Below are 21,103 nucleotides of genomic sequence, written 5' to 3'. Positions count from 1 at the left end.
GGATAAACCAGCCCTAGGGTTTACCCAGGTAAGTACCTCGCGTGCATGTGTAGAGAAACCTGCAGCACGGAACATGCCACGTAACTTTCTGCGCGTTAACACTGGGTTGTGTAGAGGAAGGTGAGTTTCTTGTAGTAGAGCAATATCTATATTATGCCTGGCGAGATACGCCAACACTTTCCTGGTTTTACGATGGTCATTTAATCACTTACGTTCCAGGTCAACAATCGAAGCCCTATCGCCCAGAGGTCGTAAGTTCCTCTGGTGCACACTGGCAGAAACACCTTTGAGCAGCCCTTTACAACGAGATTCTCCTGGTAAGGATGTCATGCACCACACTCTCACTGTGACCAATTTAAAACAAAAAAAAGAACGACACAGAAAACAAAGATACCACCCCCACCCACGCCATGCAAACCCAAACTCAGAATAGTCGATATCCCCCTTCCCCCCACCCATCACCCTTAAGAGAATTAGGCAACAGGCCATTTAGTGTGTAACACTCGGGGGCAGATGTTATGAAAGCACCACAAGTTACACCAGAAATAACAGGCAGTATGCCATGCCATCAGAACTAATATTGCACATCCGAGACTAACGGACCTTACTTGTTTCCCATTCCTGGTGAGGGAAACTATAACACTACTAAACATGTGGACCATGTATACCCCAAAGGAGCAAAAGGATCAATGAAAAATAAAAAACATTGGTGGCCCTCCCACGAGCCACAGAAACAGTCAGTAACCATACTTGCGAGAGTTCTGGTTGTTTCACTCTGCTGCGCCGATTTTTGTAGTGCCGTTCAGTGAACACTGCCAGCAGGGGATCATCGTTGCGTACCCCTCGCAAATGGGGGACCCACCGACTGTCCCAGGCAGCCAAAGACTAGAAGGCTCAGCAAATAGAGGCCCGATCAGTCCTGTGTCTCCAGGCCCCCGCCAGATGCCCCACCAGCTGCCGCATCGAGTTTTTCTGCTTCCGTATTCGTTCCTCCTTTTTAGAAAAGTCTTTCAGAGCTTTGTGCAGGGATTTGGGGTTTGAGAACACTCTTGCCTTACGATTCAGGTTAACTCTCAGCCTGGCAGGGTAAAGCATAGCGTATTCTATATTTTGATCACGGAAGCGGAGCTTCAGAGGGGTACATTGACACTGGCTTCCTGGACCTTCATGGTAAAGTCCGGGTACAGGGAGACAGCGGAGCCCTCATATTGCAGCTCCCCCAGCTCCCTGGCCCATTTTAGGGCAGCGTCCCTGTAGTTTAGCAGTTTCACTATTATCGGGCACGAAAAGGCCCCGGAGGGGCCCCGGAGGGGGCCGAGGGCCGAGTGAGCGATGGGGGCGCTCTACTACAAACATTTCCAAGAAGATTTTGTGGCCTAGCAGGGAGGTTAAACATTTCTCTGTAAACTTTTCCATATTGCCCATTGAAGTGGATTCCAGTAGGCCTGTTATACGGATGTTGCTCCTCCTGGACCTGGTCTCTAGGTCTTCCGCTTTATCCTGTAGTGCCACGAGCGCTTTAGCCATTTGTTTCTGGATTGAGTCGGTCTCCGATTGAGCCTCTTCCACCTCATACACTCGGCGCTCGATCATGTCAATCGCTCTTCTTGTTTGTGTAGGTGCTCCGACATTCTGTTCATTCGGAAAACGAGAGAGTCTATTTTGCCATTGATAGTTAATAAACTCTTTTGCACCGCGGCAAACATCTGCTTAATATCACTGGGCTCTTCTTCTGGAGCATCTGCTTGGTCCTCCGAATAGTGGGACCCCCCCTGTCTCCCTGGTTCTAGGCCTCTTCTGGTCAAAGAGCAATTTCATTTGGGTCTTGTCTACCTGGCCCATTATGCTGCCTGTAAGGGTACAACCATCAGCTGGAGCTCACTTGTGCTTTGATTTTGTATTATTAGCACTCTTGAGGTCCACAACGTTGAACGCTGATTACCACATAAGCCGCTATCTCAGGCTGCGTCAAAGTTAGCTGTCCCCTTCCTGTTATCGCCGGTTAGATTCCACTACTCTAGTTCTCTTCCGCGTTCACAAGGGGCCCTTGACTGGGGAGCGACACCAGAGTAAATATGGTATGCTGTGCAGGGATGAGTGAAATAGGTAAGTACCTCCTCGTCGTCTGGGACACCCACGGGCAGCTTTTAGCAAGAATCCGACTCCCCTATTTGCAGCAGTTGAGCCAGTAGCAGATGGCTCTCAGAGTCACACAGGGTCCTGCTGTATCAATGGCACCGTTCTCCTGGGGACCCGCCGCCTCCCCAAGGTGTAATTAGGGGCAAAGGGCTCGGTCCCAAGGGCGATGCAGCATTGAAGTAGTTGCTGATGACCGGGGCCCCCAAGCTCTTCCCAGCGCTCACACAGCAGGCTGAGCAGATGGAGCACACCTCTGGAGCCTCAGTGTGCAGGCCTCTCCGTACTGTCCTGGAATCCGCTCACAGTGAGGTGCCAAAGGGAGCACAGAAGAGCCGCCCCGCAGCGGGCCTCCACCCAGCGCGCTCAGACGTGCCGCCGACACCAATCACATCGGGGGAGGCCTCAGGGAAAGTGGCACACCGCAGGGAAGGGCTATCGGCGGCAGGAGTGTGCCGTGTCCGCCACAGGTCGCCATGTCCTCGGCATGGGTACAGCAAGGTTTTACAGGCCAGGAGCTTGCAAAGCCGCGGCTGCCAGCAACTCCGCTTCCAGGTATCGGGCCGATGAGCGCATCTGGGGTTAGTGAGTTGCAGTGCGTCAGATGGCGGCTCAGGCCGCAATCAGGTTCCCCCCTCTATCTATGGGCACCCCCTCCAGTCGTAGCACTGGAGGAAAGCCTGAGCTTTGCTCTTCTACCTCCACCCATTTTGGGACTGGCAGCTACATCGGATGTGAGGATTCTTGATGAGTTGATATGATGGCTCGCGGAGCTCTTCGTTCATGCGGCCATTTCTCTCCTTGTAGGCCTCATTTTCCCGGCTCTAGCCTCCTCTTTTCCTCTTGTTCCTGGTGAACTAATCTTAGCTTCTCTCTCGCAAACCCCATGGCCTTCTCATCTTCCTCAGCCATAGGTTTCTGGACAGTCAACTGCAAGTTCAGGGTCTCAACAAGACCTAATCCACCCCAGAGAATAACTCCTGGAGTCTTTGACAATGGTGCACTAGAAAATGGTAGTGATTATTGTGTTGCATGACCGCACAATGAGTGTAAATACATTGCATGCCTTTGCCAGGCATTTTTTAACACGCATGTTTTACCGCGAATATGTATTTACAATGCGTGCCAATGCACGCATTGTTTTTAGATTTAAAAACAATGTTTTTGTGGGGCACGACCCCCCAACTTACCTTAAATACGTGGTATTGGCATGCGTTGTAAATGCATTTCCGTGGTAAAAATATGCGTGCTTAAAAATGTGTGGTAAAGGCACGAGGTAAAAACCTCATTGTAAAGGTTGTTTCCCGATTATTACATTGGGGAAATACTGGAAACCACGTCTAGGTACAGTTGGTGTGCCTGTAGTAGGGGTGGGCGGAATTTGCGAAATTCACTTTCGCAAACTATCGCGAAAATGTTAAAAATCTCCGCACACACGCGAAAATATCGCGAAGATGCAGAAGTTTTTTTCCCGCCCGTTCACGGTATTTTCTTCGTGGTCGCGGCTCGCCAACTTACCCATGCGGTTGCTCGCGGGCGCGGCCATCTTGTTTTCACTTGTCTTGCGGTGCATGATCGCGAGAAGAAAGAAGTGATTGCGCGACGAATGATCTTACTGCGGGCGCGAACTGTCGCGAGACAGCGCAAATGGCTACCAACAACCCAATATCTCGTGGAGAACGCGACCAGATTGGGAAAACTTGTCGGCGAACGCGGGGATTCAGGTAAGGCGATCGCGCGAATAGATTATTTTACAGCGCGAGCAAGCAAACAATTTCCGGTAAAAAGCGGATTGCGGAAATTTTGACATTTTCGCGCTCTCTGCGGAACGCGAAAATGTCAAATTATCGCAATTTCCGCGAGCGGAACGGAATTTTAGCCCAGGCCTAGCCTGTAGAAAACCTCTGCTAAGGGTCTAAGAGAACCTGATAACAAGGGACTTACTTCCTGGGTTCCTATCATGGTACCCTTACCCTTTGCCCATCACAGTTTCTTCCCTACACTTCAGTTTCTAAGTGGTGTCTCACAAAATTTACAAGACTTCCTTTATAATGTTCTTTGGAGCCCTACATATTCTATCCAGACACAACTCCCTCACCTGATCAGAGGATAGGGTGTAAAGGTTTAACCACAGCTAGCCTTGTATGCCATATCAATGTGTCAGTCCTGAATGCAAGTTGAACTGACTGATCTGTTGTTGAAAGCTGGAACTGGCTTTTGCAGAATCTAACACCACTTCTCACCTAGTGGCAGACCAAGATCAGGGGTCAATAGGGCAAGCAATGGTTTCTGAGCCTCAACAGTGAGGTTGAGGTAGTATGCCTTCGATGAGCTGGGGTTGGTGCTACTATGGCTTTGCAAACTGGGCGAAGTACAACCCATTCAGTACTTGATTCTCAATTGCAGTGATGCTAGGCCCATGTGCAAGTTCAACCCCTCCACAGCAAAGTGTTCTCAGTCTTTCACAGTTTACGTTTATCGTTCCCATCAGTAGAGGCATAGCTGCTCAATTCATGATGGATTCAGTGTTATTAGGCAGCTGCACGACGTTGTCTTCATATATCCTCTCTCCGAATCTGGAAGAACATGCAAACTGGCGAGTCAAATTAATGGCTGCAGGTACCCACTCAGCTAATTCATCCTTGAATAGGTTGCTGTTTAACACCTCTGATGATTGCAGAATGTGGTCTCATAAAGAGGGATGTTTGTCCACGCCGAAGCCTGGATCCCACATGGATCAGGTGGGGAGCTGATCAGTGAGGTCCCTCTTGGGCCAATCTTGTACTGGCCATGAACATGGCACCCTTCAAGGGTGGTGCAGCCATGCACAGGCTGATATCAGCTGGACAACAAGGCCACAAACCTGCCTCACTTTTTTCATGCACAGCAGCTCAATTAAGTGCCCTGATTTCTCTGGCACAGGAGCTATGGTCAAGCCGTGATTTTTTCTGGCATTGAGGTAAAGGTCAAGCCATGATTTCTTCTGGACTCTGCAGCCAGGTAACCACCACTCTTTACCTGGTATGACACCAGTACAGGACTTGGATGCCAGCCATTACAGGGTTTTGTCAATCTTGAGCTTACCCCTTGCCAGGCTTTAAACTCTCCTTTTATTATATATAAGTCACCCCTAAGGTAAGCCCTAGGTAGCCCATCGGGTAGGGTGCTGTGTATTTGAAAGATTGGACGTGTACTTCTAAGTTTTACATGTCTTGGTAGTGAAAAGCTCCTACACTTGTTTTCGACTACTGTGAGGCCTCACCCTCCCATAGGATAACATTAGGGATTCCTTATTACATTTAGTAAGCGGGAATTTCCAATTGGGAGCAGGTCATTATATCTTATTTGGTATCTTTGTAAATGTAACGAAAAACCTTTCTTAATGGTAAAGTCCAATTTTTTATTACAATTTTGAAAATGCCACTTTTGGAGCGTTAAACCAACAAAGGGGTTAGGCTCATGGAGCCAGTGAAGCTGAGCCTGTAAACTAGTTTAATCAAATAAGAAATGCAAAACTGACAAATCATTTGCATATTTGCTTAATTTGTGGCTGTTTAAATCAATAGCAGCAGACACCTTTCATTACTTAGTTTTTTTGTTCTGTATATGAATATAATGTGACCATTTGTTGACGCAAACAGAAAATCACGTACAAAGTTTGTCCACATAAATCAACACAGTAAAAAAACACATAAACATAAATTAAACAAGCCACAATAGACAATATTACTGCAACACAACTAATGACTCAAAAGACACAACAAATAAACGGTTCAAATTTTTTAAAAATCCAGAGCTGAATAAACATTTTCAATGAAGTCTCAAATGCAATTTAGAAATTCATTACATTGCTCTCATGATCAATGGATCAAGCACCTCTGTAAATGACACATTTATAACAACCAGGATGAGGTTTTAAGAATTTGACATTTGATAATGCCCTGGATTACACTGTTATTTTCTCAATGTTATTTTTTCACATCATGTAATTAATGTTTCACAGTAGGTGCTCGAATAGTAGTCAAAACGTTTTGAACCCTCTGAAGTTTTCTGAACACGGTTCTCCTCAGGACAAGGAACAGGTGTCTGTTTCTCAAGAGGACTGGTGATTATAGCACACTGCAGGATTCAGTTGTACTCGCTTGGAACACAGCATGATTCATCAATATTGTTCGGCTCGGCATTTAACGCAAAGAAATTGCATGATGGAACAATGTAGCTCACAGCAGCCCTGAGTAACACTTTCATTTTAACAAACAAACAGTAACTTTTAGAAAGTTGGCATTTTTCTGCCCTTAGCCATTTTGTGCCTGGAGTCTGTTCTGGGTCACATGATTGGGTGTAACTGACAGACTTTGTGAATTTCTCCCAGACAGTCACACAATAGATGGTTTAGGTGTGCCTGGATGGGCCTTCTGCTGGCAGGATGAGGGGGTGGCGCTGAGCACAGCCCCACTAGCAACTATGCAGAGAGTGCTCTGCCTTCACATAAAGGAACTATAACCACTACATTGTCACAGCGGCCAGCTTGGAACCAGGGCAGGGGAGTCAGGAAATTCCAAGCACTTTAAAGCCACTGTAGAGAAGCTTCTCCCACCTTAAAGAAGAAGGGCCCCAGGGTTTAAAAGGGGGACCTCAGACACCAACGCATCAGTACACTTCTGGACCTTTGGATACTCTGACAGAAAGAAGGACTGCTGTGCTTCTGAAATGATCTCCACTCTGCTGGACTGCTGACCTGCTTCTGTCTTGCTCAATTGTTGCCTTTCTGCCCTGCTTCCCTCTTACCTGGGAACGAAGAACTGGACCTGCAACTTTATCTTCAACCCAGGGCTACCTGAGTGAATCCAAGGACTAGTGTGATGGCCTCATAATTTGAGCCTAAGGGACCTAAAAAGGCTCCCCAACAACCTTCACCAGCACCTGGACCCAGCTGAAGTGAGTTCCTGACCCCCAGGTGGTGCGCCGCAGGTTCTGGACCCTTCGTGTGGCCTCTGAGAGCTGTATTGAAGTTTGGGGGATCTTTGTGACCCGGAACAGGCCCATTTGCACAATGATCTGGACACCTACGCCACCATTCAATGAGAAGCTCACGCAGCAGCCATTTCACGCTACAGAATCGACTGCTTGCGGGGAACGCTAACACGATGCTCCAGCAACAGCCATCCATGACGCCTGGCCTGCTCTTCGTGTTACTCCGGCAGTCTCCTGAGATGCTTTCCCTGCTTCTTGTGGCCCCCTCCACTGCGAAGGGGACTCTTGACACTGATTTGAAAAGGTAAACTTTCAGCAGGGCCAATCTGGAGACTGTAGCCGACTGCATTCCATTGCAGTCAGCCTAAATATTTTACCTTTGACCCAGTCCAGCGAATCCGGATATCCATAGTTGGTGCTTTGTGTTTTTTCGAGATATTTTGACTTGAATCTTTAAAACGGAATATCCCCGGTACTACTGATTGGATTTTTGTCATTTTGGTGTCAAATAGTTTATTTACTGTGTTTTCAGTTTAATACCATTTGTGTGCTGCATAAATACTTTGCACTGTACTCTAAGTTGAGCATGACTGCTATTTGTGCCAAGCTACCCAGGGTTAGGAACAGGTTAATTTAGTGACTCTTTGTACTACACCCTACAAGGAGGGATTGTAGCTGGTGCTGGACCAGGACTCACTCCCCAGTCAACCAACAACCGAATTTCTCACAATTGGGTTCACAATGCACCTTGCTCCTCCTGAACATTCACCCTCCTGTATATTTGGCAGGCATTGTCCCTCTCTCAGCAGGCAACCTGGCTTCTATGTGCTTCATATCAGCTGAACAGATTTTACAGAAAGTGATAAGCTTATCTGATGTCCCCTCACCTTTAGGAAGCATGCTGTCAGGCAGACCCCAACTCGGGTTGCACAGCATTCTTCTCAGTACTCTGTGGGGCACTCCCCCTTGGTCAGAGCGGACTTAGAATTGGAACAACAAGTGGGGCTGTAGGTCCCTATTTATACACTCAAAGCAGACAGGAGATGTGTATCATTGGAAGAGGTGTGGAACCGCTGCCAGGGTGACTGACTCCGGAATCTGGGGATCACGGTTCGATCGCTGGCAGCAGATTAGCCTAGCACCATGTGACTCTGGGCAATAGCTTGCTTAATCTTCCCGACGGCCCCCAGCACCTAGAGACCCTTACGGGTGATTGTTCGCGCTTTACAAATGTGGATTATTATTACCAACATTCTGTACATACAGAAGCGGTTTTATGTGGTTCTCATTTCAACTGTCCTTTTCAGACTGCTCTCCAAACACAGCCTATGTGTAGAGTGATGATTCTCCCAACAGGCGATTGGTGTGCCAGCCTGAAGCAACCTCAACAGAGGTACAATGGGCACCTGGCTGGCACCAGTCATCTGAAGAGTGTGATCAAGGAGAGACAAAAGTTTGGGCCTCTTTTAAAGAGGCCCCATAACTTTGCACGTTAGAGTCTGCAGTCCCAAACTTCACCTCCACCATTCACTAAATGGCAGTGATTCGGGTAAACTTATCTGTAGCCCCTGGCTCAGTAAAATACCTAATTGAATTTATAAAGGAGACTTGTCTGCCCATCCCTCAATTAAGTGTTTAGGTTTCCTCACTCCAGTTCCAAGAATGACAGCAACTTACTTCCACTGTCTGTGGGAAAACTCACCTTCATGCTGTGCAAAAGGCCAGGCCATCGGTATCCTCAGCCCTCTATTACTCTAGTTCACTCACCATGCAGGCTACACAAACAAACATGCACAACATGCACTTGGGATGTTTGTGATTGGAGCTGGGCAAGCGCACAGAAACTACACTTTACACAAGTGGTCCAGTAGGCATTCGCTCCAGTGATGTAGATAAAAAAAGGTCTGGAAATAACTATGGATTCACTACCACTCTATTGCTCAACCTATCATAAGGACAGCAATCCACTGTCTGTCAATGAGAACGCACTTGATGTCAAGGGGCAGGCATAGGCCTCTGTGCTTAGCCTTAGATTAGTGTGACTTTAGGGCCAAAACCAGAATACCAGATACACACAGTTGGGCACTTAGGGCAGTGGAACACAACTATACAACATGTAGGGGACATTCCTGTCCCACCAAGGATTGCCCCTGTGTGAGTTAAGGGTGTGGGGTGTGCCTCTGTGACTACATGGTGAGGGTTGTGCCAGTTTGAGTGTAGTTTCAGAGGTGTGCCTGTATCACTAGAGAGTGAGGGTGCAGCTTTGTAAGTTTTCAGTAGGCGGTGTGCTTGTGAGAGTGCAGGGTAAGGAATGTGCGGTGTGAGTGGTAAGCATTGTGAGTACAGAGTAAGAGGAGTGCCTGCATGAGTATAGGGTGAGGAACGGCCTTGTATGACTACAGGGTGAATGAAGTTCCTGTGGCAGTGTATGGTAACAGTGTGCCTGTGAGTGCAGGGTGTACCTGTGTGAGTGTAGGATGCGTGATGTACCCATGTAGTGAAGATGAGCATTGAGGCAACATGATTGCAAGCTGGGTAATGTATCTGAGAGCTTGGATTCAATGTGTATAATAAGTGCAGAGTAAGGGGAAATCTGTAAGAGTGCATGGTGGGGGAAGTGTGTGTGAGAGTGCATGGTGTGAAGGGAGTATCTGTATGAGTTCATGATATTTGGGGTGTGTATTTATGATTTCAGGGTAAAGGAGTGTCTAATGCTATCAGGCTTAGAAACTGTCTGATTGAGTGCAGGTTCAAAGGATTGTCTGTGAGTGTAGAGTGAATGGTGTGCCTGTATGAACCTGTGCAGGGGGAGGGCAATGTCTTTATGAGTGCAGGATGAGTGGTGTTCATGCAAGAAAGCAGAGTGGATGATGTGTCTGTATGAGTGACTTTTTTGATGATGAGCCTATGTGAATGTAGAGTGATCAGAATGCCTTTATGAGTGTATGGTGAGGGGTGTACTTGTGTGAACCCTGGGTAAGGGGTGCTGCTGTGTGAATGTGGTATAAGGGGTACTGCTGTGTGAGTTTGGGCTGACAAGAGTACGTTTGCAGGTGCAGGGAAGGTGAGTGTCTATATGAAAAAATGGTGAGTGGTGGCCTGTGTAAGTGAATGATGTAGCTGCGTGAGTAAGGATGAGCAGTGTGCCTCTGTAAGTGCAAGCTGAGTAGTGTACTTGAGTGCATTGCATCATTGTTGTGAGTGTGGTAAAAGGCAAGTAAATGCATGAGTGTAAGGTGAGGGGAGTGGGGGCTGTCTGTACAAGTGCTGGATGACGGGAATCTCTGTATGAGTACATGGTGTGAGGGGAGCGTTGTATGAATGCATGGTGTGAGGAAGGATCTGTATTAGTGCAGGGTGAAGGCAGTGTTTGTATGAGTGCAGGATAAGATGAGTGCATTTATGAGTGCATGGTAAGGTGAGTGCCTGTGTGAACCCATTATTCGGGGTGTTGCTGCGTCAACAAAGGGTATGAGGTGTTGATGTGTGAGAGTAGGGTGAAGTGGTAGCAGTGTGAGGCAGGGAAGGTGTGTGTCTGTATACGTTTATAGTGAGCAGTGTTAGTGCAGGGCGATTGGTGTGCCTGAGTGAGTGAGAATATCCCATGTGGCTGTATGAGTGCAAGCTCAGTAATGTACCTGAGTGAATGGTCTCAATGTTTATTATGACCACAGAGTAAAGGGATTGTCTATATGAATACAGGATGGAGAAGTGTCTGTAAAAGTGCAGGTTGTGAAGGGATTGTATTAGTGCATGGGGTGAGGCGAGTGCTGGTATATGCACATGAGTCAGGAGAGTGTCTGCATGAGTGGAGAAGTGTGGCTCACTGGTTAGATGAGGCAGACCTGGAAGCAGAGGTCAGCCCGGGACCAGGGTTCAATTCCCGGCTTGGCTGGGTCTTGAGTCCATAAATGTCCATGGACTCGATAATTCTCGCTCCAGTGCATACTCGATTCATGGGTTCACACTCTGTGACTCTGGGCAATAGCTTGCTTAATCTCCACATGGGCCCCTCGCGGCGGGATGCCTGGCTTTCACCTTGCAGATGCCCTGCAGGGTTATCTCACAGGGGAATACCAGGACGGGTTCCCTAAGCAAGCGCTTAGAGACCGCTTGGTGATTTGCGCTATATAAATTCCTGTACATTTACATTCCTGTACATTTAAACAATAACCAATGTATCTGTATGGGTGCATGGGGAGCGGTGTGCTTGTGTGCCTGTGTGAGTGCACAGTTAGTGATGTGCCTGGATGGGATTAGGTTTCCAACATATCACTATTAAGTGGTTTACTTGGGTGCCCACCAACGTCAAAGTCAGCAAAAAAGCAAACACTAAAAATGCCACTTGGTTCTGCTTACCTTTACATGCAAGTGAGACTGATTTGCATTATCAGTGCTTGTTTATAGCAGTCTTTACATCTCTCAAGATCATTGTATCTTATTGTAAGCAGTGCCACTGGAATTATGCGGCAGGAGAGGGTAAAGTTAAGCAGCAGAGTTGAGTTAATTATGCAGCAAGAAAAGGCAAATGATGCAGCATAGTGTGGCATATTTTGTAACAGTATTACTTCATTATTTTGTCTGTTTTTAAACTTGGTAACACTGTATGGGTGTTCATTGCAGCTCATTAGTACCAGTTTAGGACCAAAATATAGCAATAAGCAACATAAATTTGAGCAGTCCAGCTTTCCAAAGGACCTTCCATTGGGCGGCAACATGAGTCGCTGCACTTCTAGTAACTTATGAACCGTTTCAGCTAGAAACAAATGTTTTTTTTTGTTAAACTCTGCAGATTATGTGGCAAATGCAGCAAATCTATAACTATGCGAAAATCGCTGCGGTCGCACAATTGCATTCCAGTGACCCTGATCTTACAGTACATTTCGTAAAAAAGAAAACTTACCTTGAGGCCGGGTGCCGCATCTCCTCTGGTCCTGCTCCTGCCTCCGACAGGAACAGGAAGCAGGCAGCCAGGCTCCCTCCCCTAAGCCAATCACAACGCTACAATGCAGCGTTGTGATTGGCCTGAGCGCCGTGACAGCCAGAGGCTGAAGAGGTGGGCATGTTCTGCCTGCATGGAGAAGGGGAAAGTGCGCACAACTGGTTCGGGCGGCCCGAGAGGCCCGACCAAAGAGTCATTGCGTACTCAGGAGTGGCCAAACCACTCCTCCCCTGCCCTGCTCTCTTATTACCATTTTATATTTTTGCTTCTTGCACTGCAAGAAAGCAGTAGGGTGGTGCTCCTCTGCCATAGTGGAGAAGCCGCCACTGGTACTGGATCATGAAGGCATCGACAGAAATAAAGTGGGGATACTGTTCTGTGTTACCTCTTTGCTTTCTTTATTTTTCACTCCTTGTCCTTCCTACGCCCCCTCAGCAACAAAAAGGAAGCTGCTAGGGGCAATGGATGGGAAAAATGTTCAATCTTGTGATGCCACTGGACGGTGAAAGGTGTGTGATGTCACATCCGTGCTTTCGTGAAATCTAAAATGGCTGCCTGTATGGACATCTTTTTTAGCTTTCAGCCATTTGCTAAATAATTTATGCCCAGTTCTTGGACTGCAAAAGGGAAAAACCTGAATATAAAAGTGTCTTAGATTTCTGATCTTGACAAGGTAAATGTCTGAAAGAATATGAATCTAAGCAGATCAGCTGGCGGAGAAGCGTAGTTACAAAGTAATTACTTAGTAAGTATTTTAAGCCACAGTTGCTGGCAATGACAGCGTTAATTGCTGCCCCAAACAACATGGATCCCAACCGTAGGATATGACTCATAATGAGAAAGTGACATTCACTCATTATTTTCCTCCAGTCCTACCTTCCAAGGGGCTGAAATGCCATTAAGGTTTTACTAAACGTGTTAATACTTTAAATAGGCACATGAGTATATTCCTACCCGGACACTTAAAGATGCACACAGTAATAAAGCACAACCACACAGAAGGCACTATTCACAAAGGAAATTCAGTCATAAACATGTTTACGACTGAATTTGAATCTTTATGCCTTTCTGAAATCCACAAAAGGATTCTTAGCTGGCATATTTGTATTTACTGTTGCAGATTTCTCCGCTATGATTGCAGAGAAATGTGCAGTGGTAAATCTCACTCGTGAGGTGAGGCATGGGTGTTCTAATACGTGGTTTGCCATTGTACGTTTGTGACCTTCCACAAACATGTTATTTTGTGAGCTCAAGTATCTCCCCTTACAGGCTGGGAAGGGGAACTGTTCACCCCCAGATAAGATGGGGATGTAGGGGAAGGGCTTTGTCGATGGGGGAAAATGTTTTTCCCGCAGTCCAAAAAAAGTTCACTTGCACAGGAGGCAGAATTCTGTGCTATGGACAATTCCAAATTGGGGAATAGAAACATGAGTAAAATGTCACAAGACATTCCTACTCACGCTTCTAACAACCTATGCCTAGCTCAACTTTCAAGATGTAGGATTGGGAACGTTTGAAAATAGAAAAAACCCATAAATGTACTCGCGGGTAGAGGTGTAAATCTCTGCCTGTAATTTTGTGTGTGGGTAGTCATGGATAGGGCACACTTTAATAGTGCATACGTTTTAATGCACACAATTTAGAGGTGGCTACAAGTGCACAAATTGCCTTTATCTTCAGTTATCTTGTTTCATTTCAAAAGTGGGCTCGTTTGCCTTGTTTGTTGGTTGACAATTCACTGTTATACATTTGTCAGTCACCTATAAGGTTCATGCGTCTCACCTAGAGCCTTTGTAGCATTTTAGTACTGTACTGCTCCTGGTTCTAAGTGCCTTTAGGGCTGCCCTTATTGCAATAGACACTACAAGTGTCCAACGGCACACAAAAAGAAAGTGTCTACGCTACTCATGCTCCTGCACGCACACACACACACACAGGCACATATTCTCTCACTTGAGGTAAATCTGCAAACCACTGACCTATCTTGAACATCAGACTTCTTTACATTTTGGTGATCGGTCAGTAATAACTGTAAATGTGCATGCACCAATGAACCACAAGCAAACAAAGAAATCTGCGTCACTGCTTTAATCGCACTTTAACCACACATTATGAGACTGCGAGTGAAAGGAGGAAGAAACTGTTTCACTGTAAGAAAGATACTCACGAAATGGACAGGAAGTGGTCCATGCGGTCTGTGGGGGGATCGAGGGGCCCTCTTTGCTGAGCATCTGTTGTACGAGAGATCGATATTTAAGTTAGTGAAGGAGAAACAGAATACCATCTCAGTCCTTGTTATGTGGCCACCTCAGTCGAAGCTACAGAGCTGGTGGATTCAAAGGCAGAAAACAAGCGTTCCTTCAGCATACAGAGAATAGATACCGCCGGGGCATCAGTGAGTCTTTCTTACACACAGAGAAGTGGGCAATCAGCCTACAGAATAAGAGCATGACAGACAGCAGCTCGTCAAACTTTCACCAGTACAGGCTAAGTTCAGGAGAGGAAGCAGCACTGCGAACTTCTACCACACACAGAATACGTCCAGCGAAGCAGCAGTAGTTCAAGCTTTACTGGATAGGTAGCAGCAGAGCAAGCTTCCACCACATACACAATAAGCGCAAGAGAGGCAGCAGCAGTGCAAGCGTCCGCCATGTACCGGATAGGCGCAGGAGAGCCCGCAGCGGAGCAAGCTTCCACCACCTACAGAATAACAGCAAGAGGCAGCAGCAGTGCAAGCTTCCACCACATACATTATTTTTTTTTAGTTCAGAAAGAATTGTATTGAAAGAATAAAGGTGTCAATATAAAATACATAGAATTAGTCAAAGGTCATCACATTGCAAAGAAACCCTAAAAGAAATGCATGAATTGGATTAATAAATGAAAAGAATAAAAATCAAAGAGGTAAGAAGGAAATACAATTAATATGAAGGTAAAACGAAGGAACATTTAGGGGGTTCATGGTGGTTTAAGCACTTCTTGTTGAGAGGGCTTCAACAAAAAAGATCTTTTGGCACTTGCATCAATATACAGCGTAACAGGTAACCATAAATTCAAACGTTTCATAGCCATATGTATAGGATAAACAAAAGAAGTATCCAACCTGTGGTTATGGCAAACAGCATACCACCAAGCCTGATAGGAGATTTTGGTGAAGTCTTTCCAGTTTTTAGTGATTTGCTGAAAGGCGACTGCTAATAACAAATCAATAATTTTGACATTGGATGGATATTTATTCCAAATAGGGGAGAGACTCCCCAAGAACACATGAGTAAGTGAAAAAGAGAAATTAGGTCCAAAAAATACATTAACTTGAGACCATATACGTTTACAGAAACTTTGAACAGATGAGCAAGAAAATAACATATGAAACAGATCAGCATTTGGGGATGAGCATGTCCAACAAGTGTCCATTACAGTGGGATACCGTTTACTTTGGGTATTTGGGCATAACAGAAGTCTATTATATATTTTTTTAAAAACAGTGTTTGCGTTGTATTGGCTGCTCTTGAATACTTTTGTATCTTGGTCCAAACATGTCATGTCATGAAGCAGTTAAAGAAGGAGAAGAATAAAATATTGAACAACAATCCAAATCATCAAAATGACAATAGTGAACAAAAGAAAAAAAGATCAAGTGACCATATTAACCACAGGGCAAAGAAAGAAAAAAGGAAGAGATGATGACAACAAGCAGTGAAATTGATAGAAGTAAGAATTTGGGTAAGTTAAAATATTAAACGAAGGAAGAGAGAGGAAAAAAAGAGGAAATACCAGATGGATGATATTGAGATTATTAAAAGATATGGGTAGGAGACAGGAGAAGTAGGCAATAGAACCACCACATACATAATAAGCTCATGAAACACAGCAGCAGTGCAAGCATCCATCTTGTGCAGAATAAATACAGGAGGGCAGAAGTAGTGCAAGCATCTGCAGGAGAGGCAGCTGCTGTATAAGCTTCCACCATATGCAGAACAAGTGCACAAGAGACAGCTGCAGTACAAGGCTCAACCATGTACAGGATAAGCGCAGGAGAGACAGCAGCAGTGCAAGCTTCCACAACCTACAGGATAAGCACAGGAGAGGCAGCAGCAGTTCTAGCTTCCACCACGAACAGAATATGTGCAAGAGAGGCAGCAGCAGGGCAAACGTCCACAATCTACAAGATAAGTGAGGAAGGGCCAGCAGCAGTGCAAGTTTCCACCACCTAAAGAGTAAGCGCAGGAGAGGCAGTAACAGTGCAAGCTTCCACCATGTACAGAAAAATTGCATGAGGTTGCAGCAGTACCATCTTCCATCACATACAAGATAAGTCCAGGAGATGCAGCAGCAGAGCAAGCTTCCACCATGTACAGGATAAGCACAGTGGAGGAAGCAGCAGTGCAAGCTTCCACCACGTAGAGAATACGCACAGGAGAGGCAGTAGCAGTGCAAGCTTCCACCACATACAAGATAAGCGCAGAAGAGGTAGCAGCGGTGCAAGTTTCCACCACAAACAGAAAAATACAGGAGAGGTTGCTGCAGTGCAAGCTTCCATCACATATACAATAAGTGCAGGAAGGGCGGGAACAATGTATGCATATGCAGGAGAGGCAGCTGCTGTGTTAGCTTCCACCATGTACAGATCAAGTGCACAAGAGACAACTGCAGTTCAAAGCTCCATCACATAGAGGATACGTGCAGGAGAGGTGGCAGCAGTCTGTTAGAATTGGAAACATCATGTTTGCTTGTTGTTCTATATATGTTAGCGTTCGCGGTGCCATTTTCTATGTCAGCGCCATTTTGAGTTATAATCAAAACGTATTCTTCACTATTTTCGAGAAAAGGTCTCTGTTGAGTTGTGTTTCTCCAAGGCTAAGTTTTGTTTCACTAATGAATACACTGTTCTTATTAGCGCATACCTTTTCCTTTAGAGAGAGGCCTTCTTCCACTTGTCTAGTAGCGGGCAAAGACAGAGCGAACTTGAGTAGTAGATAGTGTGTGCCCAGCCACAGATTCAAAACTTACTTTCTATACTTCACAGTTTTGCTGCATCAGCTTGGAAAATTCGACAGTGGGTATGTCTTCATTGGTTTTGAAGCAAATTCTATTGAACCTATAAATGGAAAACTAAAATAAAGCAATCAGAGTGGAAGCTCCACTGCAGTCCAAGATGGTTTACAGGCGCTTCTTCTCCTGCAACTCCAAATGGGCCAACTTGGCATCCCAGAGAGTCTTAAAACCATGCCACCAATCATCCTGGGCTGTAAAGGTTTGTGGATTATGATGCATGGTATCTTGGCAGTTCTTCTTGTCTGGATCAAGTACTCGGATGCAGAGGATAACTCAAATTACAGTATTACATTTATGAAAATATTTCTGTCTCTTATATTTTTCTTTGTACCAAGGGATGCCGGGTGGAAGAATCCATGTTTTTGTGCAAATATAAACTGCGTTTGTTCTGCCTTTTGTTCCTTGAGTGTTTTAATTAATTCTCTCCAGGGAATGCAGTCCTTATTTACAGCTTTATATTCAAAATAGGGCAGGCTGTAAACTCATAAGTTGTATTTGGCCGTGACTCTAGTGATCTCTTCACTCGTTTCCGGGGTCTGCCAGAGAATTATTCTGAACGAACATTGTGCATTGCACACTGCTCTATTTACCGACATGTGCCCACCTTTTATTTAAAATAAATTCCAATATCCGTATGGTTGTTAAAAGGGCCTCTTTAAGTTCCTAGTGACAGACCGCAGGTAAAAAAACAAGAGGTAGAGCCTTTTCGGTCCAAGGCCTAGCAACCTGGAAGAACCTCCCAGTTCTGACCTGCACCACATTGCAATTCATCTGAAAATTTGAAAACAACTCAAATTGTTTTTCAATGGAACCTAATATTAATATCGTTAGCAGACCTTAGTAATATAGCTTTTTAGATTGTTCCAAAAACAGCAGGGCACCCAATAAAAGCCTACGACCGCTATTATGAGTCCCTGGTGTTTGAGCCGATATTTGCTGGACCCAACAAAATCTGACCTCTGGGTAGGAATTTATTGGACACAATAAATAACTTCCAATTAGGCGTTAATACCTAAAAAAAAAAGATGACTAGCATGGGGATGACTTATTGTGAATTTCTCACTCAATACATTTCAGCAGCTTTGGCCTGCCAATATGTATAGTAGGAAAATGCAGGAGCGCGGTGTTAGCTGACCGTCTTCTAATTGTAAAATATGGTTATCAAGAATCGCTGAACAGATCCCATTTAAACAGGCTACTCATAATGAGTCAGAATAGCATTTCATAAAGATAAAATAATCTAATTTGAAATAACATTAATGCGGCCTCTTATCTTGCGCATCATGATAATGAACACTCCTGGAAAATGTGGCTTTTTAAAATTTAAATGTGCCTATTCTTAAGAGATCTTGTTTGGATACACTGATCTATGAGGGAAGTAGAATTATACTGCAAAATATTCTGGCTGTTGCAAAACTAGTGACCTAAAATTAACGCAGTATGTTTTGAATTGGAATAGTAGACACTGTGGTTTTGTCTCGATGCTAAGAACAGAATATAGATTTCAAATGGTAAATGTTTCTAGACGATAAGCCAGAGTGAAGGCTCACCTACTGTCATTCTTCACCTTCAGAGATATTCAGAGATCTGATTTGGCATCATATCCATAAATGAATTTGACATTACAGTAACACACATAACCGTTTACAAATACAATTAGCTGTGATTCCCCTTAATAATAATAATACCAGTGACGGAGCCTAGATTTCACCTAGAGTAGGCATTGCTCTGTTTTGTGTTTCAGACTCAAACTGTACTTTAAAATGGCACACAGAATTTTGGTGCAAGTGAAAATACATGACACATGAATGAGGCCTGGTCAAGATGCTTTTAGTCTCAAGTGCTTTCATGTAAAAACATGCTCAATTAATTAAACAGCCATGTTTGAATGTGATGAATTGGGGTTTAATCTCACTATAGAATGTACATCTAATTTAGAAAATGTGCTTTGAACTTTCAAAGAGCATATAATTGTGCTCAATTAACACGCCTTTTACAGTGTATAAAAGGCTGAAATACACAGCTCAGTGGCAGGCCTACTGCGGCCTTTAGCCTTGGAGATAACAGAGGAATGTTTGCTCTCTGTTTCCTCCAGTCTCCTTTCAATGAAAAGACCTTTGTTATAATTTATGCCTCTGGTTCCATCTCTTCATGAAGGCATGTTGCAAACTTTTATCAGTTACAGTTTGTTTAAACAAAGATTACTTCATTCATAATGTGAAGTGAAAAGTGAAAAGCACACTTTTTTTTCCTTGTAATATGCATTTTCTGATTCCGCATAATTAATACTTTTGTTGCAAAAATGTCAGGATGTTAGTCATTTAATACAAGACTCAAATGTGATACAAGAATTCGCCTGATTGATGACGTGACCAGTCAGTCCAAGGGTGTGGATGTGTTCCGAAAAATCTGATTGGACAAGCTACGAAGACCAAGTCACGTGACTTTTTGCTTGAAATATTGGTCGCTAAGCTGAGAGAGGGGGGCTGCTCATATGTTTTTAACAGGACACGAGGCAGAACAGACAGTTTTTTTAAGGTTCTGCGAAGCCTCAGAGAAGGGTGGGGGCTATGCTCAGCTTCTGTGTCAGACACAGAGAGAGCAGCTGAGAGGAACAGAACAGGTTTAGATTTAGATGCTAAAACTTTAAATTTGATGCATTGACTAAGGCTTTGAAAATATTTATTTGTCTTATGCATTTATTTCTCTTTATGGGAGATTTTTGCCAAGTATTAATTATTGATTAACCTTGCAAAACTCACTCATGAATTATATTTTTCCTGAAACTCTTTAAAGAGTTCTGACTAACATTTTATGCCTCATTCCCTTTCTTTCATGAAGTGCTTTGTATGCAACCTATAATATGTTCTGTATTCATTTTATTTTTTCCTATTTTTCAATTCTGTAACCTGATTGATATTTGATTAATGAATACAGAATCAGTAAACCTTAACTTTTTTTTTTTTTTTTTTTTTTTTTAAAAACCTTTATTTCTCCAAGAGTCTGGACACAGCTATTCAGCCGACAACCCGGAGGTTCGGCAGCTTCGATAGAGAAGGACAAAGAAGCGTCCACATTGCATTAAAGGAGCAGTGAAAAGATTCCATTTTTAAGTAAACACAAACACACAACAAACCCCAGCAAGGCAAGAACACTGAATGCCCATGGTGATAGCCCCCCAGGGGAGGCCGGACCCCAATCATCTAACAGTCACAGTACTGTGATAAGAGGAAGAAGGGGGACAACAGAGGCCCAAGAAGTCAATTAATCATCACATCTTATATACTGAGCTGGAAAGAATGTCAAGAAGAAAGCTGTTCCTCAGGGGGATCCAAATCAGGGGCAAGACATATTCCCCCCCTGTATTGATTCCACCGCCCCCAGATGGCGTGCCACTTCCGAGGGCGGCCTCTAGCGCAATATACTGTCTTTTCCCTGAGCATACTCCAATCCATATTTTCTTTCCACGCGGTCAATGTGGGGGGCCCCACGGAGCCCCACAATCGCGCGATGTCTCTCTTAGCGACCATGTTACCCAGAGTCACCCATTGGGTCTGTGCCGCATCGTGATCAGTGGGCCCCCAGACATTCAGGAGACAACACCGCGCTTCCGGCTGCATAGCAATGCCCGTCACCTCCCCCATCACTGCATGGACTCTCCTCCAGAATTCCGCGATGACACCACATTCCCAGATGATATGCAGGAAAGTACCCACCATACCACATCCCCTCCTACATAGGCCTTCCTCAGAGAATCCCATATGAACCAGCCTTGGCCCCGTCACATACACTCGATGCAGTATTTTGAGCTGCACCAGCCTCAGACGCGACGGGATCGCAACCTCCTTGGGAGAGGAAACAGCAGACTGCCAATCCTCGTCATCCAACTCAAGTCCATCCCTAGTCCACTGGTCCCGCAGCCCCAGAAGCGTATCCACCCGGACGTTTATCAATTTCTTGTAGATGAGCGAGATCGTGCTCTCAGGCATATGGCCA

At 45.0% G+C, this 21,103-nt stretch overlaps 1 protein-coding gene across 3 annotated transcripts in view; it reads right to left on the bottom strand.

Annotated features, from left to right (window-relative positions):
* Positions 1 to 21,103, bottom strand: part of LAT (linker for activation of T cells) — a 379,514-nt gene that overhangs the window by 116,517 nt on the left and 241,894 nt on the right. For all 3 annotated transcript variants that reach the window (XM_085618961.1, XM_085618963.1, XM_085618962.1), the window contains exon 5: positions 14,220 to 14,283. In XM_085618961.1, the coding sequence (XP_085475087.1) occupies positions 14,220 to 14,283 (64 nt within the window). The remainder of the gene's footprint in view (positions 1 to 14,219; positions 14,284 to 21,103) is intronic.

Source organism: Triturus cristatus, chromosome 7, assembly GCF_964204655.1.
Source record: "Triturus cristatus chromosome 7, aTriCri1.1, whole genome shotgun sequence".
Taxonomy (NCBI): domain Eukaryota; kingdom Metazoa; phylum Chordata; class Amphibia; order Caudata; family Salamandridae; genus Triturus; species Triturus cristatus.
Note: the sequence above shows the minus strand (reverse complement) of the source record. Positions and strands in the feature narration are given on the sequence as shown.